General features: G+C 44.2%; 1 protein-coding gene across 1 annotated transcript in view; it reads left to right on the top strand.

Annotated features, from left to right (window-relative positions):
- The window catches only part of EXOC3L4 (exocyst complex component 3 like 4), a 147,825-nt gene that overhangs the window by 59,486 nt on the left and 63,244 nt on the right, over positions 1–25,095 (top strand). The window contains exons 4-7 of the mRNA XM_089661359.1: positions 6,564–6,681; positions 8,200–8,319; positions 12,232–12,332; positions 22,295–22,390. Coding sequence (XP_089517485.1) covers positions 6,564–6,681; positions 8,200–8,319; positions 12,232–12,332; positions 22,295–22,390 — 435 coding nt within the window. The remainder of the gene's footprint in view (positions 1–6,563; positions 6,682–8,199; positions 8,320–12,231; positions 12,333–22,294; positions 22,391–25,095) is intronic.

Raw genomic sequence — 25,095 nt, forward strand, 5'->3', positions numbered from 1 at the left:
CAGTGAAATGAAAAAATGTCCAAGCACTAAGAGCGGGTAAACGCGGTACCACTTTTACACACGTGTTTGCTGCAATTAGCGTTTTTCTGCTGCCAGTAGAGTTAACATCTACTGGCACTTTCAGTGTACATGTAGCTGTAGGTAGGCAATGGAACCTATAAATGCTTGCAAATAATTAATTTTTTCTATTTTGAGTGGAGTAACCTTAACACTAGTCTTCCCTATAACTTCAACCCTAATATTTATCCTCTCTGTATCCTTTACACTAATGCTCAATGTAACCTTCACATAAAACCCTCTATGTAACGCTAATACTAACCATCCCTGCAACCCCAACACCAACCCTCCCTGTAACCCCAAAGCTAACCCTCCCTGTAACTCCGACACTAACCCTCCCTGTAACCCCAACACTAACCCTCCCTGTAACCCCAACACTAACCCTCCCTGTAACCCCAACACTAACCATCCCTGTAACCCCAACATTAATTCTCCCTGTAACCCCAACATTAATTCTCCCTGTAACCTCAACACTAACCATCCTTGTAACCCCAACACTAACTCTCCCTGTAACCTCAACACTAACCATCCCTGTAACCCCAACACTAACTCTCCCTGTAACCCCAACATTAATTCTCCCTGTAACCTCAACACTAACCATCCTTGTAACCCCAACACTAACTCTCCCTGTAACCTCAGCACTAACCATCCATGTAACCCCAACACTAACTCTTCCTGTAACCTCAGCAGTAAACATCCCTGTAATCCTAACGCTAACCCTCCCTGTAACCCCAACACTAACCCTCCCTGTAACCCCAAAGCTAACCCTCCCTATAACCCCAACACTAACCATCCCTGTAACTCCAACAATAATTCTCCCTGTAACCTCCACACTAACCCTCCCTGTAACCCCAACACTAACCCTCCTTGTAACCCCAAAGCTAACCCTCCCTGTAACCCCAACACTAACCCTCCCTGTAACCCCAAAGCTAACCCTCCCTGTAACCCCAACACTAACCCTCCCTGTAACCTCAGCACTAACCATCCCTGTAACCCCAACATTAACCATCCATGTAACCCCAACACTAATCCTCCCTGTAACCCCAAAGCTAACCCTCCCTATAACCCCAACACTAACCATCCCTGTAACCCCAACACTAACCATCCCTGTAACCCTAACGCTAACCCTCCCTGCAACCCCAAAACTAACCCTCCCTGCAACCCCAAAACTAACCCTCCCTGTAACCCCAAAGCTAACCCTCCCTGTTACCCCAATGCTAACCATCCCTGTAACCCTAACACTAACCATTCCTATAACCCCAACACTAACCCTCCCTGTAACCCCAATGCTAACCATCCCTGTAACCCTAACACTAACCAGTCCTATAACCCCAACACTAACCCTCCCTGTAACCTCCACACTAACCATCCCTGTAACCCTAACATAAATCCTTTTTGTAACATTAACCCTCCCTGTAACTGTAACATTATCTCTCCCTGTGACCCCAACTCTAACCCTCCAGGCAACCTCTAACACTTACCCTATTTGTAACCCTAACACTAATCCTTTCATCTGGTGGACTCTTAGGGGTTTATTTACTAAAGCTGGAGAGTGCAAAATCAGACTCACTTCTGCATAGAAACCAATCAGCTTCCAGGTTTCATTGCCAAAGCTTCATTGAACAAGCTGAGGTTAGAAGCTGATTGGTTTCTATGCAGAAGGGAGTCTGATTTTGGACTCTCCAGCTTTAGTAAATAAACCCCTTAGTGTCCTAATGAGGAAGTTGCAGTGTCTGCATCCCTTTAGAAGTATTTAACCTTTGGGAAGTATCTCACTAAAAATTAAACTCCTATTGCTGGGGTGCATAAAATGTGGCTTGTATCTTAGTGATGTGGTAACCTCTGAAAAATGGTGAGCCCATCACACAAGCAGCAAATTACATTTCTGGAGGTGCTCTGTATACCATTTTTGTACAGAAGACCTCCAGGTTGTCGTATTGCATTTATTTTTACGGAAAAGGAAAGGTCATTTTTAATAACATTAAGGGCTCATACAGGGGCGGACTGACAACTCATGGGGCCCCCGGGCAATAGGGGATCATGGGGCCCCTGTGCCCTCGCCCAGAGTCAAACCACACTCAAAAAAGCCTATGAAAGGTACTAGGGGCATCTCAATGGGGCCCCCTACTGACCCCGGGCCCTCGGGCAGTGCCCGAGTTCCCGAATGGTCAGTCCGCCCCTGGGCTCATGTACACGGGGTGTTTGGAAAACTCTTCTGAACGATGGAAAATGACTGCTGGAAAATGTAGGTTAAAAAATGTTAGTTTAGCCGCGTTTATGTGCGTTTGCGTTTAGAAACGTTTTTAAAAGATAACCTCAGGAGGCCTTCCCAAATGCCCAGAATGCACCGGAAAATAGTAAAAAATTTACTATTTCAGAAATTTTGAGAGGAATAGAAAGAGCAGAAGCAGAGAGAGCAGTATGTGTTGAGATGACCTGTCTTTTCTGGTTGTATTCTCTATGGATCCCATCATGAGCATAATGCAGCACGTTCTGCCATTTATTCCTTCACGCGATACCTGGAGCTGACTGCGCTGGTGTACCGGGTCCATTTGAATACATGGAAAATGCTTTGCGTGCATTTCTGATGATGAAAAAAGGCTCTGGACAACATCTGAACAAGGAACAGTTAAAAACGTTTCTAAACGTAAATGCTTATAAACGCGGTTAGCTGCGTTTACAAGAGTTTGGCGTTTGAAACGCTGGTAAAATCTCCTGAACGCAAGTTTGGTGCGTTCAAAAAAACTATTGTAAACTCAACTGCCTGTAAATGACTGTAAATGACATAGTGTATGTGGACACATAGGAAAACATTAGGGAGAGTTTAGGGGCTGCTGAGAAAAAAGCTCAACAACTCCTAAACGTCAGTTTAGCAGCTGCAGTGTACAGGAGCCCTAAATTAAAATATGGCTTGTGTAGCAAATGCATATACTCAGGGGCGGACTGACCATTTAGAAATTCGGGCACTGCCCGAGGGTCCGGGGTCAGTAGGGGGCCCCATGAGATGCCCCTGGTACCTTTTTCATAGGCTTTTTTGAGTTTGGGCAAGGACACATGGGCCCCATGATCCCCTATTGCCCGGGGGCCCCATAAGTTGTCAGTCCACCCCTGCATATACTACAGTGTATATATATATATATATATATATATATATATATATATATATATAAATATTTTTTATTTGCTTTCTTTCTCATGAAAGTGGAGTTACCTTTTAAGCTCATGTTTGCATACTCACCTCTTCTATGCACCGATGACTAACCATTTTGCGCTGAAACTCCCAGAATTAAAATCTACCGATTTGATAAATGTATTACATTTTTCGGAGTTCCTATTAGAAATGGTTAACAGATGGGTTTTGCATTACATTTTTGGAGAGGTGGGTCCGAATTTGAAAACACTTAATTCTAAATGTACCATTCTGGTACGATTCTATATTGCGGTTTGCGGTAACACAGGCGGGCCTCGCGTGCTGCATTAAGTGCCTTTTCCCCATACCTGTAATCTGAGCGCTGGGGTTTTTAACATTTATGACCTACCGCGGGGAGGAAAGTACATTTAGCAGTGTGACGCTGTATCTAAGGTATACAGGATAACCTTGAAAGCAAAGCTCCCTCATTGGTTAAGTGCCCTTCTTTAAGAGCACGCGTGTGTGTGTGTGTCAGAGCCCGAACGTAACCCTGAGCGCTCACCATGGCAACCCAACCGGTTTCGTCTTTGACAGCCTTGTATAACTCAAGAGGATAATACAGTGCTGATGTGAAAATCAATTTGTTTAACACTGCAGTCACGCCGCCTGACCCTGGAGCATACTTTTCTCAAGTGCGCGTAAAACCTGCGGCGCTCGGAATTGTTCAAGAGGCCCTTGCGTTGTGATCACGCTTTTAAAAGAAAATGAGACCTGTAAGTAAAATCCCAGTTTATTCAAATAGTTGAATATTCAGTCTTATGACTGTTCGGGATTACTTATGAAATAATTATATTTGCCTGCTGATTGAGTTATAATTCCGACTCTTCAGCTCAAGAGCTGCGGGTCAGGGGGCTCCGGGGCACTTTGGGCCTGACAGCTGTTGCCCTTTCATCTACCTGGCCTTGCACACAGTCATCCGGCTTTTAGGTGTGCATAACAGTGTGAGATTACAGAGCACCATAGTGGCCTACGACCCTCTTATCTGGCATGTTCTATTATTTGATGCTGTTAGGCGCCTTCAGACAACAAGAGAGATAATGAGGTTGGCAGAGCAGCTGTGGAATTTCAAATGATCTCTGACCACTGACTCTCAAGTGAACAAAAAATAAATAAATTACCAACCTTTCAGTGTCTGCCACTCCTCTCTTCCAGTCCTTCCACCAGTTTCCGATCACCCAATGAATAAAATTCAAAGTAATGCTTTTCAAAGCCACCAACTTCAAAATATTACCCAAAACTATCTTCTTGACCAGGGGCAGACTGACCATTCGAGCACTCGGGCACTGCCCGAGGGCCTGGGGTCAGTAGGGGGCCCCATGAAATGCCCCTGGTACCTTTTATAGGCTTTTTGGGGTGTGCTTTGAGTGTGGGCAAGGACACAGGTGCCCCATGATCCCCTAATGCCCAGGGGCCCCATGAGTTGTCAGTCCGCCCCTGTTCTTGACTCCCCCCCCAAGGTCTCTTTCGCCTTAATTCTCTTATCATCTTCTCTCATTCTCATTCCTAGGACTTCTCCAGAGCCTCTCCCATCTTCTGGATCTCCCCACCCTAATATGTCCACCTCTCTTCTGTTCTTTCCACCTTTAGGTGATCCCTGAAAATTATTCTCTACGGGGAAGCCTATCCTACCTCTAACAAGCAACTGAATCTTACCTTCTTAAACAACTCACCTCCTACATAGTTACTTTCTTTTGTATACCTTCATCTTCCTTTTAGATCCCTGGTGCCCAACCTGTGGCCCAAGGGCCACGTGAGGTCCTTTGATGTTTGAAGTGTGGTCCTTGGGATCAAGTAGTCAGTACTACTGGAGGGAGAAGGGATCACTGATTTGTAAAAGGACTCTTAATAGTAGACCAATGAGCTGGAAATCCATTACTCTCAGCTTATTGGTCTGGTGCTCTTTTTGGACTTGGCTTTCAAACTTGAGGTCCCATGTTTATATGGACACCCTGTTTGTGTTTTAAGGGAAGTTTCACCAGAGCAATTGCTCCCCAAGTGGATCTTCTCCAATCATGATCCATTGATGAACCGAATCCAGTGGCTGAGTTTCGCAATATTAATCAGTCTTTTTCAGGTCTGCGCAGGACAATGACAGTTGAAGAGCAAAACTTGGAATTTAATTGGTGGCTGTGGGCAAACACAAATGTTTTTGATAAGTGAGTTTGGGAGTGAGGAAGGGATGTGTACTCTAGCTTCTTCCTTACCCTGTCTGGATAGGACAGGGATTGTTGATGTTACACATCCCATGGGCAACTGATCAGGATCTCCCTTAGAACTGGATGGCCTTTGCATTTTGGCATTTGTACTACTTTTCTGTAGATTGGTCTATTAAAGGGAATCGATTATGTAGAAACAGATTATTATTATTATTTCATGAACGTAGGCACCATGGCGTGCCTACCAAAGGCCAGAATGTTCCAAAAATTGTTTGTGTGCACTTGAGGGTTTCACAAAGCCCAGGCACGCTGCCTTCAGACAATTTTAACTTTGATCTAGAACTGTCGAATTCCGTCTTTGCTGTCCTACTAACCAAGGTGTTTTCCTGGTGTCCACTGAGGCTTCTCCTTTGGACATAACGAAGCAAAAGCCTTCCAAATCTCAAAGTCAACGTTTCATTTGAAAATACTTCCCATCTTCTTCAAGATGGGAAAGAAGAACACTTTACATGGACCTCATTTGCCTGAAGAACAGGCCTGCCTGTCTCGAAATCTTGCACTACAACCAAATTATTTAGCCAATATCTGGTATCACCCTAGATCCAAACTTCTACTTGTATGCAAAAAATAAAAATTATATGTTAAACCCGTAAATGCATTTTTTCGAGACTCACGACCCTACTGGTTTTTTTGGTCTTTTTTAAATATCAGAGGCATTCATTTGTTGTTTGGATAAAAGCTTTAGGGGTGGATTTACTAGGACTGGAGCGCTCAGAATCTGCACGATCCAGTTTTAGTAAATAACCCCTTTAGTGTAGTATAACAGTCTGGTAGTGAAATATTATTTTTTATAGCGGTCTATATATATCAGACCAAAAAGAGGAACTGCCATGGTGGAAAGAAGAAGCTGGTTTCAAAAAAAGGGAAAGTTTCCTCCAAATAAGGGGCAGCTGATAAGTAAAGTAAACTCAAAGCCAATGTAACATCCCTAGGGTTACCGTGAAAGTAAAGTTTACTGAGACTAGTTAAATTGTCAAAATCTCTCTATACATTTTGAATGAGTGTCCTGCATATCCTAAAAAGCCTGCATACAGTATGTAATTAACAAATATGGCCGCCCTTACTTCAACAGCTTTGGTTTACTTGTTTTCCTTTCACAGTGAAGAATTTATGGGCAACCCTGACCTTCACCCAGAAATTACCACCGCCAGTCTCCCACCCGTGATACATGGAGAATGCCTGGAAAAATTAAAAAGGGATTACAACACTGCATTAGAGGTAAAGGTTTACAAGCGCTTCAATACAATTGTATAGAAATGTTTAAATCACGCCTGCAACTTGGTAATTGACATCATTTTGTGATAGAGAAAGTGGAGTTAGTTTTGTACTTGGCATCAAGAATAATTAAGGTGTTAGTATACAGTAATTAGGAAGTGTTTTATATATACAGTATACACTATATTGCCAAAAGTATTGGGCCGCCTGCCTTTAAGCACACATAAAACTTATTGATATCCCAGTCTTAGTCTGTAGGGTTCAATATTGAGTTGGCCCCGCCCTTTGCAGCTATAACAGCTTCAACTCTTCTGGGAAGGCTGTCCACAAGGTTTAGGAGGGTGTCTATGGGAACGTTTGACCATTCTTCCAGAAGCACATTTGTGAGGTCAGGCACTGATGTCGGATGAGAAGGCCTGACTCCCCGTCTCTGCTCTAATTCATTCCAAAAAATTTCTATGGGGTTGAGGTCAGGACTCTGTGCAGGCCAGTCAAGTTCCTCCACCCCAAACTCGCTCATCCATGTCTTTATGGACCTTGCTTTGTGCTGGTGCGCTGTCATGGCGGAGCAGGAAGGGGCCATCCCCAAACTCTTCCCACAAAGTTGGGAGCATGAAATTGTCTAAAATGTCTTGGTATGCTGACACCTTAAGAGTTCCTTTCACTGGAAATAGGGGGCCAAGCCCAACCCCTGAAAAACAACCCCACACCATAATCCTCCCTCCATCAAACTTTACACTTGACACAATGAAGTCAGGTAAGTATCGTTCTCCTGGCAACCGCCAAACCCAGACATGTTCATGGGATAGCCAGACAGAGAAGCATGACTGATCACTCCAGAGAACATGTCCCCACTGCTCTAGAGTCCAGTGGCGGTGTGCTTTACACCACTGCATCTGACACTTTGCATTGCACTTGGTGATGTAAGGCTTGGATGCGGCTCTCAGCTATGGAAACCCATTCCATGAAGCTCTCTACTCATTGCTGCTGTGCTAATCTAAAGGCCACACTTTTAGCTAATGACTCTGCAGACAGTTGGCGACTTCTGCCCACTGTATGCTTCAGCATGCGCTGACCCCACTCTGTCATTTTTACGTGGCCTACAACTTGGTGGCTGAGTTGCTGTTGTTCCCAGTTTCCTCCACTTTGTTATAATCCCACTAACAGTTGAGCGTGGAATATTTAGTAGCCAGGAAATGTCACGGATGGATTTATTGCACAGGTGGCAACCTATCACAGTACCACGCTTGGAGTCACTGAGCTCCTGAGAGCGACCCATTCTTTCACTAATGTCTGTAGAAGCAGTCTGCATGCCTAGGGGCTTGATTTTATACACCTGTGTCCATGGAGGGGCGTGGAACACCTGAATCCAATGATTTGGAGGGCTGGCCCAATACTTTGGCAATATAGTGTATATACAATATAAATATATATACATATATGTTTCTCAAGTTATCCCTTTGAGGTCCTATATTGTTCCACTGCTGACTCATCTTCGTTTTCTTACACATATTATTTAAGGGAATCATAAAAAGATATTTCCAGAACATACTAGAGATGGAGATGACAAAATGGGAAAAGGAGGAGGAGGTGGAGGAGGAGACATTCAAGGAACTTCCACTTTACACTGACATAGAACATGTGAGTATGACAATCACTGTGCCATTGTTTATTAAGGATACATGCTAGAAATATAAATAAAACTTAGTTATTAAAAAGTCATTATGCCAAAATTTCATATTTAAAGAGGAAAGCCAAATAACTTTTTATTTGATAACTCAGAGCTTACACAAACCATCATCTTAGAAGGTAAGTACAGTATGTGCTGGGGGAGGGGGAGCTTAAAGCCCAATTCTAGCAACCCTAAACCCCAGTCCTCCCCTCAGGATGCGCCTCTGTGGATATTTTCTCTTTTTTTGGATCACATACTGTACCTTTCATCAGATGTCTTCAGGCTCGTCAAGATGCAGGGTCCTCTTTTTCATCACTTCTTTACCCCCACAAAGGCAGAAGTATCCCTAGGGGTATACATAGCACTGACTGAAACCAATGTTGTGTAGTGTGTTGTAGATCATTTGGAGCATGGAATATTGATCAAATTTGTCAAAATTCTGGTTAAAACTTTGACTGAATAAATAACAAAAACACTTGTGACCCCACTGACAAAAAATGTTTTCAAATATCATCAATCTTTGTGATTGAATTCATTACAACTGATATGTATGTCCAGCTCTAGATTGAAGGTCTACATCAGGAGTGTCAAACTCATTTTCATTGCGAGCTGCATCAACCTTATGGTTGCCTTCACAGGGCTGGTTTCATCTGTAAGACTAGATGTCCAGAGCCCCCCCCCCCTTTACATCAGATGTTGAGAGCCTCCACCATCAGAATTCAAGAGCACAGAGTCAGGAGGCAGAAACGGGGAGGGTGCCGCAGCTACAGACAAGGCTGATGTTAGAAACCATGGGGCCCGTACAACCAACCTGACAGGTCCCCCTACCCCTCAAAATAACCATAGTTTACTATGCTTCAGTTATGAATGAACACAGTGAGTGATTTGTACTGATCACTCATAATGTTAATTTGGGAAAGAAAGGGCCTGATAAATGTGAGGGCTGGTAAATGTGACATATTTACCGGATCCTTCCCCCACTCTCCATCCTGAAGGATCCTGTTGTGTGCTTGCAGCTGCCGGTGGTAAGGAGAGAAGCCGGCAGCACTGCGGCACTGTGGGGGTGGGAACACACGGGGGGGGGGGGGGGGGGCTGGGCAACAGGGGGGCAATGCATGGTGTAAAGGGAGGGTGATGGGTGCGGTGGGGGGGAGGGAATTCCTGGAACCGATTCCCTGTATGGCTCTCTCTGCAGCAGCTGAAAGCCAGTGGGATGGAGAGGAGAAGAAGCCAGTTTTCAGCTGCTGCAGAGGGAGCCATACGGGGGAACAGTTTTAGTAATTGCTCCCCCCCCCACGCTGTACCGATCACTCACCCAGCTGCCTGGGCACCCCCTGCCAGCCTGGGCCCTGTACAGGAGGACTGGTGGTACCCCCTTATCCATTGGCCCTGGCTACAGGAGAGGTGCGCGGGCCACATGAAATGGTTGGATTCAGTCCACGTGCCATGTGATAAACACATGTGGTCTACATTAATACTAACATTTCTGGGCAGTTATGAGTTCAAATGGTCAATTTATTTCTTACATTTTGGGGCAATGTTATCATTTTTGGATCCTTTTTTGATCTTTGTCCTTCTACCGTATGACACAAAGCAATATATGAATAACTCCTTCCTGCCCAAAGATTGTATATAGGCATTCCTCAGGATTATGCCCTCTGCTTAAAGCGGAGCTCCACCCAAAAGGGGAAGTTCTGTTTTAATGCTTTGTCCTCCGCTCCCCATTAAGGATTGGCACCTTTGGGGAGCGGGTACCCGAATTTCACAGGTACCCGCTCCCACTTCCACTGCGATCGCCTAGGCGATCGGAAGTGGAAGTTGTCCTCCCCCCCCTCCCTTCCTGACAGGTCCCCCTACCCCTCAAAAAAAACATAGTTTACTATGCTTCAGTTATGAATGAACACAGTGAGTGATTCATACTGATCACTCATAATGTTGATCACTCAGTGCGGGAAGCGCTGCACTTTGTGAATGGTCCTGTAGTCTTCTGGGACAAGTGACAGGACCCAGGAGACCACAGGACCATTCACAAAGCGCAGTGCTTCTCGTGCATGCGCAGTGGGCACCCGGCTGTGAAGCCACAAGCTGGCACAGCCGGGTGCCCACACTGAAGATGTCGGCACCAGGGAGAGAAGACGGCCAGCGAAACTGTAGCTGCCGACTTTTATTTATTTTTTTTTCAGGTGGAACTCCGCTTTAAGATGCCTTAATAAACATCCTGCCTTTGGCAGTTACAAGCCGACAGTTTACATGACTTCTAGCTGTCAAACCTGGCTGTCACTGACAGCTTCTATCTCCACTGGCAATTGGGAACTAATCGGAGTGGTTTTTGATTATGTGAACATTATTTCAGGTGAAGGCTTCATTAAGAATATAATGGTTTCTGCTTATGTAGATGGCAAATGGCTATGTGCTTCTTTTTAATACTGCAATTGTCTGATACAATTAATGTATTTAAGAAAATTTGAATGGATGCATTAAAAAGGGCAACAAAACAGCAGTATTTTTTAATGAAAATAGTGTATCAAATTACATCCTCATATTTCTTTATTAAACATAATTTTATTGAGCAAATTAGACTTATGGCCATAGTAGAGTTGTAGTCATGTGAACAAAATCAGAACAAGGCGCACTCTCTTCGTGCATTACAATGGTGAAACACAAGTTTATTTAAAATCATAAAAATGCATACTCACAAACCAAAGGGAGCTAATAACAGAGATACAGAGTCTATGGTGACGGTCCAAAGTGATGGTGGACCCTTAGTGAGGTAAGCTAACGCGTTTCGGGAGACGTACTCCCTTCTTCAGAGCTTTGACTAGCTTTGGAAAGCTCTGAAGAAGGGAGTATGTCTCCCGAAACATGTTAGTCTACCTCACTACGGGTCCACCGTCACTTTGGACCATCATCACGGACTCTGTATCTCTGTTTTTATCTCCCTTTGGTTTGTGAGTATGCATTTTTATGCTTTTAAATAAACTCGTGTTTCACCACTGTAATGCATGAAGAGAGTGCGCCTTGTTCTGCTTTTGTTCACCAGTATGAAGATATCCCGATCTTCTAAGGGCTGCACCTCAATGAATGACAGTTACAGTACTCCCAGTCAGCATGAAGATTTGAGCGCTGGTTTCGTTTGTTCAATTAGAGTTGTAGTCATGTTAACTCCTTGGCGCTGGCGCCTCCCGGGCCTTTAAGGGTTTCAGAAGCTGGGAGGTGGGGCGGGGTTTTAGGGTCATATGACCACCGTGATTCGCCTTCACAGTGGTCACATGATCGGGAAAGGTCCCGATCAAAAGAGGAGATCGGGACCTTTCCGTGAGTACCGGACATGTGTGATGGGAGCGAGCGGGGCGCGCACTCTCAGCACATATGTTTTTTTTAATTGCACTTAAATGTGCAGCCGCTCGGCGTCTAGGCACAGATGCCGGGAGGCCGCACATTTCTGTGCGGCCGGTGTGAAGAGGTTAAACAACGCATGCAAACAATGCTGCAAAATATGTCCTAGGAATGTAGACTTCCATGACATCTGAGCATGAAAAGGTTATTATTTGGACGGCAAAACTGACTTGTGTACACGAGGTGCCATTTAACAATGTGTCCTTGACAGAAGCTTGTAAATGGGAGACTCTAAAACTGCTTCTTCAGACCAATTTGCATTTCAATGAATGTTCTATTGGAATCTTTAACAAATGGTAAATATGCCATTGTACAAAATGCTTTTGATTGCTGGGCTAAAAAAAAAAAGGCTTCAATTACACATGCTTTTGCAGATGTAGCATTTGTCTGACTAAAGTGCAGGATTTAAAGGAGAACTACAGTCACCGCAGGATAGAAATTGACAGTAAACCTACAACATTTCATGTCCTGAGTATTTCTTGCAGATAATTGGAACGCACGTCAGAGAATCATCCAAATTGTCTGAGGAGCTGGAGAAATCCACCTTTCTCATTTGTGTGGAGCACCTGGGCTCATTTTCTACAAGGTTGGTTTCTAGATTATCTAGTACAGAAATGCAATGAGGATCGAGCGGGTTGTCTATTGCTTTCATGTATGCAGGATCATCTATTATTGTATGTTCACAGTTGACTGCCTTGGAAAAAGACACTTGCTAACGGCAAAGGTATTGAGGGTCGTACAGCCACTCATCTCCAACCCCATAGTGCGGAAGGAAGACGTTAGGTCTTTTTATTCTTCCCTGGTGTCATTAAACCAATTGTTACCCAGCAATGTCATTTCATAAGCTTTAAGGGGGCGTTGTTGGGGGCAGGGTTGGGGGATGGGCCTGGGGTGGGGTTGGAGGCAGACCTGGGCAAGGTTTGGTGGGGTAACTGGTGGAGAGTAAGGTTTTTGCCTGGCTAGTAGGTCTAGACTTGGCTAGGTGATCAGCTGCATGTAAGCTATTGCATTGAGTATCAGGAAAGTTGGAAGGGCTCTATCTAGATCTGGCCGTTGTCACTTGTATGCATTTGGCCTAAAAGGTCCAGGCATACATTACAACAGTCCTCAGTGCCCCTGGTCACAAGGACCCCAATTGTATATGTAATTCTGGTGAGCAGTACTCTCTTAAAGTGGTTGTAAACCCGTGCATATACCCAGTGAACTGACTAGCCTCAGGGGATCTAATGTCACCCACTGCACAGCATAGAGCACAGAGCTTAGCATAATCTGAGACCTGAGTGGAAGTAATGGATACCCCTCCCCACATACTGTCATAGAGAAATATGTACAGCTGAGGCTGTCAATCACCTGCTGTGTGCTGGAGGGGGAGGAGGCAGGGTCATCACCCAGTGTTGCTTGCTGTTGGCATAGACTGTGTGGCGCTGCACCCGCAAGGGCTGCCTGATAAAGCTTGTCCCCATTGCATGCCCTTTTATTTTCAAGATAATAGAGAAAATGAAACAGTACTTACAGAATCCACAATGGACTAGTAAGCTTTAACTATTAAACTGCAACACCAGCAGTAAGAGGGGGAAGAAAAGGCTTGTTGACTCATCAGCTTCCGCTAGGCCAGCGCCTCAATGGTGGATACAGAGTATTATGTATATGTATACTCCGACATAAATTGATATAAGTATCCTAATTTGAATAATAATGGCCTTTATAAGAGAAGAGGTCCCTCTAACTAAAGATTGCAACTTGAGTCTTGTGATATTTAAAGTTCCTGATATGGTGGTGTCCATTGTCTTCTGCTAGCAATGGTGGGGCCCATAAACAGTAGTGAATACTGGTGATTCAATGAAGTTAAACAGATAGGCTGTGGTACTGCTCAAAAGTCTCCATGCAGTGTCTCTAGAGTGATGACAGAAAGAGGTTGGGCATCTGCCCACTCAACAATCCCATATTCTTGCCCAGGCTCTTGGCTGTTTGCAGAGATGTGCAGAGTTGCCCCCTGATGACCTGTCAGTGCGGCAAGCAGAGATGTCTGTGTGAGGACCGGATAGTGACAGTCCAGATGCAGAGAAGCAGATGTGATCCCAAGCAGATGTGATCCCAAGCAGATGTGATCACTGCTGTGCTGAACTGATGTGCAAAGTCCCGCAGTAGTAGGCCAAAAATTTGTCTCTGGAGGAGAACGGCAGTCCTCCTGTGTTCAGTTCCAAATCCTGCGCCCAAGAGAGCGAGAAAGTCCCTTGCTGTAGAATATATCTGCTCTCCCAGCAACCTTCTGGTTCTCCAGCTCTCTGGTAGTTGTGGTTCAATCAGCACTCAGGAATACAGGACGTATTGGCTATAGAACTAAAGGTCCCAAGATCCTCAGTATCAGAAGAACTGGGTCCACTCTGCTAACAGGAAGTGATGTAAGATGTGCAAGATTATAGGTTCACATCTATAAAAAATGAAACATTTTAAATTCATACAATATACAGGGAGCATGGTCAAGCTGCTCAGTACTTCAGTGTTTCATCCAACAGTAGTCTTAAAGTGTTACTAAACCCACAACAGTACAATCAGTCTGTATTGCACTAAAGCATGCTTGTTATACTCACTGTGGCACCTAAGGGGGTAATCCTCTGTTTAAAAATGCTGTTTGATCCTGTTTTCTCTGATCCTCCCCTTATTCCAGTGTGTCCCTTTTATCTCCTGATAAGACATATCATGTGGAGACACTCTGCACATGCTCAGCTTGGTGTGTATTGCTAGAGAGGGGTTTTTTTTCTTGGGAGAGTGCATGTGATCAGCACAGGACCAATCAGCGCTGTTCAGACAGAGGTCCTGCATCCTCCTAGAGCAGAAGGAAAACTCCTCCTACAAGCTTTAACTAGTGCTGTTCTGGACACTGATAGAAGTCACAAGACTGCTCTAACAGCTGATAAGAAAAGGTATTTAGCAGTTTATATTTACTAAAATAATTGCATGTTCTGTGTACTGTGGGAGACCAGATATAGTAAATGCAGGGTCCGGGGAGAGCAGATATAGTGAATGCAGGGTCCGGGGAGACCAGATATAGTGACTGCAGGGTCCGGGGAGACCAGATATAGTGAATGCAGGGTCCGGGGTGACCAGATATAGTGACTGCAGGGTCCGGGGAGACCAGATATAGTGAATGCAGGGTCCGGGGTGACCAGATATAGTGAATGCAGGTTCCGGGGAGACCAGATAGAGTGGATGCAGGGTCTGGGGAGACCAGATATAGTGAATGCAGGGTCTGGGGAGACCGGATATAGTGAATGCAGGGTCTGGGGAGACCGGATATAGTGAATGCAGGTTCCGGGGAGACCAGATATAGTGAATGCATGGTCCGAGGAGACCGGATATAGTGAATGCAGGGTCCTAGGAGACCAGATATAGTGAATGCAGGGTCCGGGGAGACCGGATATAGTGAATGCGGGGTCCGGGGAGACAGGATATAGTGAATGCAGGGTCCAGGGAGATCAGATATAGTGAATGCATTGTCCGGGGAGACCGGATATAGTGAATGCAGGGTCCTGGGAGACCGGATATAATGAATGCAGGGTCCTGGGAGACCGGATATAGTGAATGCAGGGTCCGGGGAGACCGGATATAGTGAATGCAGGGTCCTGGGAGAGCGGATATAGTGAATGCAGGGTCCTGGGAGAGAGGATATAGTGAATGCAGGGTCCTGGGAGAGCGGATATAGTGAATGCAGGGTCCTGGGAGACCGGATATAGTGAATGCAGGGTCTGGGGAGACCGGATATAGTGACTGTAGGGTCCTGGGAGACCGGATATAGTGACTGTAGGGTCCGGGGAGACCAGATATAGTGAATGCAGGGTTTAGTAACACTTTAAATTGAAATGATGGGCACAATAAAAAACAGTATCAATAATTCAGTCTCTCTAGCACTAACATAGTTGTATTACCTGTTGATCCTGCCAGAAGATCTGCTTTTTTCCACATCCTTTAACAGGGTTACTATGCTGTCTGTTCCACAGTGAAATTGCACAGCAGTATTGTCACCCTATGGACTTGAACTCTTGCATGGATATGTAATTTTAAATAATGTACCAGATCGGCGGTAACAAAGTGCTTCTGCTTTGTGCTGTTGGAAGAGATGTGATATCTGTTTATTATTTGAGTGGTACAGTGCCTTGAAAAAGTATTCATAACCCTTAAAATGTTCCACATTTTGTCATTTTGCAACCAAAAACGTAAATGTATTTTATTGGGATTTGATGTGACAGACCAACACAAAGTGGCACATAATTGTGACGTGGAAGGAAAATGATAAATGGTTTTAAAAACTTTTTACAAATAAATATCTGAAAAGTGTGGCGTGCATTTGTATTCAGCCCCCTTTTCTCTAATACCCCTAACTAAAATCTAGTGGAACCAATTGCGTTCGGAAGTCACATAATTAGTACATAGAGTCCACCTGTGTGTAATTTAATCTCAGTATAAATACAGCTGTTCTGTGAAGCCCTCATAAGTTTGTTAGAGAACATTAGTGAACAAACAGCATCATGAAGGCTAAGGAACACACCAGACAGGTGAGGGATAAAGTTGTGGATAAGTTTAAAGCAGGGTAAGGTTATAAAAAAAATATCCCAAGCTTTGAACATCTCATAGAGCACTGTTCAATCCATCATCCGAAAATGGAAAGAGTATGGCACAACTGCGAACCTACCAAGACATCATGGCCATCCACCTAAACTGACCGGCCGTGCAAGGAGATCATTAATCAGTGAAGCAGCCAAGAATCCCATGGTAACTCTGGAGGAGCTGCAGAGATCCACAGCTCAGGTGGGAGAATCTGTCCACAGGACAACTATTAGTCGTGCACTCTACAAATCTGGCCTTTATGGAAGGGTGGCAAGAAGAAAGCCATTGTTGAGAGAAAGCCATAAGAAGTCCCGTTTGCAGTTTGCGAGAAGCCATGTGGGGGACACAGTAAACATGTGGAAGAAGGTGCTCTGGTCAGATGAGACCAAATGGAACTTTTTGGCCTAAAAGCAACATGCTGTGTGTGTAGCGGAAAACTAACACTGCACATCACCCTGAACACACCATCCCCACCGTGAAACATGGTGGTGGCAGCATCATGTTCTGGGGATGCTTTTCTTCAGCTGCGACAGGGAAGCCGGTCAGTTGATGGGAAAATGGATGGAGCCAAATACAGGGCAATCTTAGAAGAAAACCTGTTGGAGTCTACAAAAGACTTGAGATTGGGGTGGAGGTTCACCTTCTAGCAGGACAACGACCCAAAACATCCAGCCAGAGCTACAATGGAATGGTTTAGATCAAAGCATATTCATGTTTTAGAATGGCCCAGTCACAGTCCAGACCTAAATCCAATGGATAATCTGTGGCAAGACTTGAAAATTGCTGTTCACAGATGCTCTCCATCCAATCTGACAGAGCTTGAGCGATTCTGTAAAGAAGAATGGGCAGAAATGTCCCTCTCTAGATGTGCAGAGCTGGTAGAGACATCCCCAAAAAGACTTGCAGCTGGAATTGCAGCAAAAGGGGGTCCTACAAAGTATTGACTCCGGGGGGCTGAATACAAATGTACGCCACACTTTTCACAGATTTATTTGTAAAAAATGTTGAAAACCATTTCTCATTTTCCTTCCACTTCACAACTATGTGCCACTTTGTGTTGGTCTATCACATCCAATCCCAATAAAATACATTTACGTTTTTGGTTGTAACCTGACAACATGTGGAAAATTTCAAGGGGTATGAATACTTTTTCAAGGCACTGTATATTAACAGACCAAAAGCAATCAAATAATGAATGAAGCCACGTGGTTGGTGGTGTAACGCGTGGGATGGAGCTTAGTGACGTCATTCCCGGTCACATCTGGGGACCGGAGGTTCTCTATGCGTGCGACTTATCTGTCCAATGTGAGTGTTATTCCCTACATGTTTTTAAGTGAATAAAACGGTATTACATTATGGGATCTGTCCCTTTCTTCCTTATATGTGTGAAGAGATTTGTTCTATAGTGTCACCTATGGTGGTGCCTGTATGAGCTCTATGTTGCCATCTGGAGCCTCTTTGATGGAATCATTATGCTTGGTTGACCTATATTCGTTTGTAGGTCCATATTATGAGGTGAGCGGCCATCCTTATCCATAGTTGGAGGTGCACAGGTTTCACAATGGAGCACTGAAGTTTTTTGGAGCACATTTTTTAATCAAACACATTTAATCAAGCACAATATTTGACTGATTTTTGTATATTTATATATGTTTTATATGTGCACATCAGGGCTTAAAATTTCAAGTCCTGAGCTACTAGCCAGGCCTTAAGAGTTACTCGCCACCAACAAACACACACAAACAGACACCTGTACTCACACACAGATATGTACATACACACACAGAAACATGTACACACGCACAAAGACACATGTACACACACATACAGACACATGTATACACACACAGGCACGTACAGACACGCATAAACACAGATACATGTACATACACAGAAATACACACAGACACATGTACATACATACACAGACACATGTACATACATACACAGACACATGTATACACACACAGGCACGTACAGACATGCATACACACAGATACATGTACATACACAGAAATACACACAGACACATGTACATACATACACAGACACATGTACATACATACACAGACACATGTATACACACACAGGCACGTACAGACATGCATACACACAGATACATGTACATACACAGAAATACACACAGACACATGTACATACATACACAGACACATGTACATACATACACAGACACATGTATACACACACAGGCACCTACAGACATGCATACACACAGATACATGTACATACACAGAAATACACACAGACACATGTACATACATACACAGACACATGTACATACATACACAGACACATGTACACACAGACACATGTACGTACATACACACAAACACACACACACACACACACACACACACACACACACACATGTACATACACACACACACACACATGTACATACACACAGACATATGTACATGCATACACAGACACACACACACATGTACACGTACACACACACACCTATAAAAAGTTGCAGTACTTCGTTGTTCACTCACAGAGCTGGGTACTGCACTCTAGGGGGAGGCAGAGAGCACAGCACACACTCCTTCCTTTGCTTTCACTGTGCTCAGCTATTGTCTCCCAATGCCAATGACAGATCCGGCCTGAGTTCCGAGCCTGATCAGCACGACGGCCCTAGGGGACACACTCGCCCCCATCGTAATTTCCACTCGCCATTGGCAAGCAGGCGAGTGGAAATTTCAAGCCCTGATGTACATTATTATTGCGTTTATGAGCTACCGCAACACTGTTTTCAGATTTGATTAATCAAATAAGAGAAGTCCAGTGTTGGGGTGTATGTACGCTTTAAAGCTGGCCATAGACTAGTAGAATTTTCTTCAAATATTTTTGCTTTAACCACTTCAATACCGGGCATTTATACCCCCTTCCTGCCCAGGCCAATTTTCAGCTTTCAGCGCTGTCGCACTTTGAATAATAATTGCACGGTCATGCAACACTGTACTCATATGAAATTTTTATCATTTTTTTCCCACAAATAGAGCATTCTTTTGGTGGTATTTAATCACCACTGAGAGTTTTTTATTTTTTGCTAAATAAAACAAGAATCACCTGAAACTTTTGAAACGTTTCTGTTATAAAATTTTGCAAATAAATAACATTTCTTTATAAATTTAGGTCAAAATGTATTCTGCTACATTTCTTTGTAATTGAATTTGTATTTTTTTTTTCAAATGTTTCAATTTTTTTTTATTACATTTTTTCTTTTTTTTACTATTTTATTTTTCAGCACACTGTGACCAAAGCAATACAATGTTACCATAGTAACATTGAACTACTCTGGGCAAGTGATCAGGATTTTTATTTTTTTTTTTAACACGTGATTGTTAATACCAATGTATTTCACTGATATTTGCAATCATTGTTACTGAATGAAACTGATTCATTAAGTCTTTTGTTGTAATTAGCTGTGATTGGGCAAAGCTGATCACATGATACAGATGGGCTGTGATTGGCACTGTCTGTATCATGTTACTGCCTTGACCAGTCACAGCTAACAACACAATTGTATACAATGAATGGCATGACAAGCCATCCAATGAATACAATTTAATACAATTGACATGTGATCTGCTGTGATTGGTCACAGTGGTCACATGACACTGGCAATGGGCCGGTGCAGTGATATGTCATTGGCTGTGTCCCGTGGACACAGCCGGTGGCAGATTGTGCCGCTGCGCGAGCGGCTTGTTTTGACAGGACATCATATGACGCCCAATCACAACGGCGAGTGTCCCACCCGGCCGCCAATCTGCTATAGGTCGGGCAGGAAAGTATTAAGCATGTTCTTTCTATTTTCTAATTGTTAGTGGGGCCAAATTAATTTGTTCAAGAAAATTCAAGGAGCAGAATGGAACATTTTTCTGGAAGGAAAACATTTCCAATGTTGTATGTGGTTTTCGTTTAAGAAAGTCCATTCTTCCAAAATTCAATGTTTAAAGCAACTGTTTTTCAAGTACTTTCGATTGACATTTATCAACGCACTGAATGTATTGATAAGAATTTTCATAGGAAAATGTTGAAAAACGTACTAGTGTATAGCCAGCTTTAACTGAATGATAATGCATTAATGAGGGGTATGGTCAAGAACTTACAGTCAGGTCCATAAATATTGGGACATCGACACAATTCTAACATTTTTGGCTCTATACACCACCACAATGGATTTGAAATTAAATGAACAAGATTTGCTTTAACTGCAGACTGTCAGCTTTAATTTGAGGGTATTTACATCCAAATCAGGTGAACGGTGTAGGAATTACAACAGTTTGCATATGTGCCTCCCACTTGTTAAGAGACCAAAAGTAATGGGACAGAATAACAATCATAAATCAAACTTTCACTTTTTAATAGTTGGTTGCAAATCCTTTGCAGTCAATTACAGCCTGAAGTCTGGAACGCATAGACATCACCAGACGCTGGGTTTCATCCCTGATGATGCTCTGCCAGGCCTCTACTGCAACTGTCTTCAGTTCCTGCTTGTTCTTGGGGCATTTTCCCTTCAGTTTTGTCTTCAGCAAGTGAAATGCATGCTCAATCGGATTCAGGTCAGGTGATTGACTTGGCCATTGCATACCATTCCACTTCTTTCCCTTAAAAAACTCTTTGGTTGCTTTTGCAGTCTGCTTTGGGTCATTGTCCATCTGCACTGTGAAGCGTCCAATGAGTTGTGAAGCATTTGGCTGAATATGAGCAGATAATATTCCCGAAACACTTCAGAATTCATCCTGCTGCTTTTGTCAGCAGTCACATCATCAATAAATACAAGAGAACCAGTTCCATTGGCAGCCATACATGCCCACGCCATGACACTACCACCACCATGCTTCACTGATGAGGTGGTATGCTTAGGATCATGAGCAGTTCCTTTCCTTCTCCATACTCTTCTCTTCCCATCACTCTGGTACAAGTTGATCTTGGTCTCATCTGTCCATAGGATGTTGTTCCAGAACTGTGAAGGCTTTTTTAGATGTCGTTTGGCAAACTCTAATCTGGCCTTCCTGTTTTTGAGGCTCACCAATGGTTTACATCTTGTGGTGAACCCTCTGTACTCACTCTGGTGAAGTCTTCTCTTGATTGTTGACTTTGACACACATACACCTACCTCCTGGAGAGTGTTCTTGATCTGGCCAACTGTTGTGAAGGGTGTTTTCTTCACCAGGGACAGAATTCTTCGGTCATCCCCCACAGTTGTTTTCCGTGGTCTTCCGGGTCTTTTGGTGTTGCTGAGCTCACCGGTGCATTCCTTCTTTTTAAGAATGATCCAAACAGTTGTTTTGGCCACGCCTAATGTTTTTGCTATCTCTCTGATGGGTTTGTTTTGTTTTTTCAGCCTAATGATGGCTTGCTTCACTGATAGTGAAAGCTCTTTGGATTTCATCTTGAGAGTTGACAGCAACAGATTCCAAATGCAAATAGCACACTTGAAATGAACTCTGGACCTTTTATCTGCTCATTGTAATTGGGATAATGAGGGAATAACACACACCTGGCCATGGAACAGCTGAGAAGCCAATTGTCCCATTACTTTTGGTCCCTTAACAAGTGGAAGACACATATGCAAACTTTCCTACACACATATGCAAACATTCCTACACCGTTCACCTGATTTGGATGTAAATACCCTCAAATTAAAGCTGACAGTCTGCAGTTAAAGCACATTTTGTTTGTTTCATTTCAAATCCATTGTGGTGGTGTATAGAGCCAAAAATGTTAGAATTGTGTCGATGTCCCAATATTTATGGACCTGACTGTAACTGCTGGAAAAAGCAGCTGCCACTGCGCACTGTTTCTGGGTCACATGACTTAAAGCAGGAATGTTAGGTCATGTGACCTGCAGCAGCCACACATTTACAACATCCGTGGACCTAATTAAACTGATATTTCTTTATATTTCCTTAGGCTACAAGAAGCCTTCATGGCGTGGTCAGGGAATACTTTCACCCTTCTGTCCATTCAGCATTCAGTGGTCTACATTAACAGCTTAACAAAACTAAGGTAAGTGAATATAAAAAGCAAACTGACAAAAAATAAAAATTCATGATAAAAATGAGTCAAGTGGGCAGCACAGTGGCTAAATGGTTATCACTTCTGACTGGCAGTACTAGGGTCGTTGGTTTGAATCCCAACCACGGCACCACTTGCCTGGAGTTTGCATGTTCTCCCTGTGTGGGATTCCTCCGGGTACTCCGGTTTCTTCCCACACGCCAAAGACACGCTGGTAGGTTTATTGGCTTCTAATATGTGTATGTATGAATGTGAGTTAGGGACCTTAGATTGTACGCCCCTTGAGGGTTAGGGACTGATGTGAATGTACAATATATATGTAAAGTGCTGTGTAAATTGATGGCGCTATATAAGTACCTGTAATAAATAAAGTACTCCAGAGCTTGGTTTTTCGGACTTAAAGAAATCCTGTCCTGACCAGTTCTCTTGGAAGCAGGGGTGGACTGACAACTCATGGGGCCCCTGGGCAATAGGGGATCATGGGGCCCCTGTGTCCTTGCCCAAACTCAAAAAAGCCTATGAAAAAGGTACCAGGGGCATCTCATGGGGCCCCCTACTGACCCCGGGCCCTTGGGCACTGCCCGAGATTCCAAATGGTCAGTCTGCCCCTGCTTGGAAGAACACTTCACCTCCATGGCCGACAATACCTGGTACTTCTGGGTATAGGGGTGGGGCATGTAACCTTCTCCCTTTCCTCCCAGGATGCAGTGCTTGAGTCCCGAGTGGCCAATCAACAGACTTGGCATACGGAGATCATTTTGTGGACCCCGTATAAGCTGCATGTTGTCCTGAATTGGAGTCTCAGCTCTCTGACAGACAACCGGAGCAGCACGGAAGCACGGCAAAGGTTTCAGTTGGAGAGGGGGTGCCCTGATAAGAGAACCTGTCACATTGAGCTAAATGGCCTCTTTGCTACCATTGAAAGGATCATCTTTAAAATATAAGTAAATCTGATCTTTTGAAACCTAGTGTTTGGGAAATCTAACATTCAGATGAAATATGACAACTGTGTTATCATTGGTGTTGGTTCTTAAAGTCATAGTAAACTCTTTTTTATACTTTTACGTACATGCAAGCTTATAATAAAGCTTACCTGTAGGTGAAATTAATATCTCCTAAAGATGCATCGTTTAGTCCAGCCTTTCTCAACCGGGGTGCCGCGGCACCCCAGGGTGCCATCAGAGGTCTTCAGGGGTGCCGTGGGGATAATGGCTGTCACTTGATCCCGAGCTCCCAATCCCCACTGTACATCAGCACTGGGAGCCATCACACCGCTCAGCAAAGGGAAGGGGAATGTCTTCTCTGCTCTCTACTTCCCCCTAGAGTGCAATACCCAGCTGTGTGATGGAAGCTAAGGGACTGGAACTTTTCATAGGGCTGTATACATGCGCCTGTGTGTGTGTGTGTACATGTATGTGTGCACATTTGTGTGTTTATATGTGTGTACATGTATGTGTGTACAAGTGTGTATATGTATAGGTGTGTGTGTGTGTGTGTGTACATTGTGACTGACAACTCATGGGGCCCCTAGGCAATAGGGGATCATGGGGCCCCTGTGTCCTTGCCCAAACTCAAAAAAGCCTATGAAAAAGGTACCAGGGGAATCTCATGGGGCCCCCTACTGACCCCGGGCCCTGGGGCAGTTCCCAAGTTTCCAAATGGTCAGTCCGCCCTTGGTATGTGTACATGTGTATGTGTGTGTGTGTGTGTGTGTGTGTGTGTGTGTGTGTGTGTGTGTGTGTGTGTGTGTGTGTATATGTGTGCGTGTACATGTGTGTGTGTGTGTACATGTGCGTGTATGCATGTGTATCTGTGTGTGTACACAGGGGCGGACTGACCATTGGGAAACTCGGGCACTGCCCGAGGGCCCTGGGTCAGTAGGGGGCCCCATGAGATGACCCTGGTACCTTTTTCATAGGCTTTTTTAGAGTTCGGGCAAGGATACAGGGGCCCCATGATCCCCTATTGCCCGGGGGCCCCATGAGTTGTCAGTCCGCCCCTGTGTGTACGTGTGTGTGTGTGTACATGTGTATGTGTGTATACATGTGTATGTATACGTGTGTGTACATGTGTATGTGTGTATACACGTCCATGTGTACATGTGTGTGTATACGTGTGTTTGTGTGTGTACATGTGTAAGTGTGTGTATACGTACGTGTGTGTGTGTCTGCGTGTGTACATGTGTGTGTTTGTTTTTATATGTGTGTATATGGATTTTACTTTTCATCTCAACCCCCTATTTCTGTCCTATCAGAACTGCTTTTTTAGGACTTGTTTGTAATAGCAGCAAGGACTGCTGCTCCTCTGAAAAGCAATGCATGCGCAGATTGCTTTTCAGAGGCATTTGACAGGTGGCAAAGAGGCAATATGTTGCCCTCACCACCTGATTTAACCCCGTAATAAGCAGCATCACCACACCACAACCACTTGCAATGTGCACACAGGTATGGGGTGGTTGTAGTTCAACTCCATTCACCTGGAGGTATACTTCCAGCTGCTACCACAGCATATGTATACCCCCAGCTGCTGTTTCCGCAGCTAAAGGGGTGGTAAAAGTAGCTCAATTGCGTGGTTTTACCGCTCTCCAACCTCACAGGTGAACAGGCCCTTGGTTCACATCTGTGTGGCTGTGTGTAGGGCAACCTATTCATTTTAATGGACTGCCTTACCCGCAGAACTGCAGGGAAAGTCGTCCC

This window comes from Staurois parvus, unplaced genomic scaffold (genome assembly GCF_062004578.1).
Source record: "Staurois parvus isolate SC_StPar_1 unplaced genomic scaffold, SC_StPar_1.0 ptg001329l, whole genome shotgun sequence".
Classification (NCBI taxonomy): Eukaryota; Metazoa; Chordata; class Amphibia; order Anura; family Ranidae; genus Staurois; species Staurois parvus.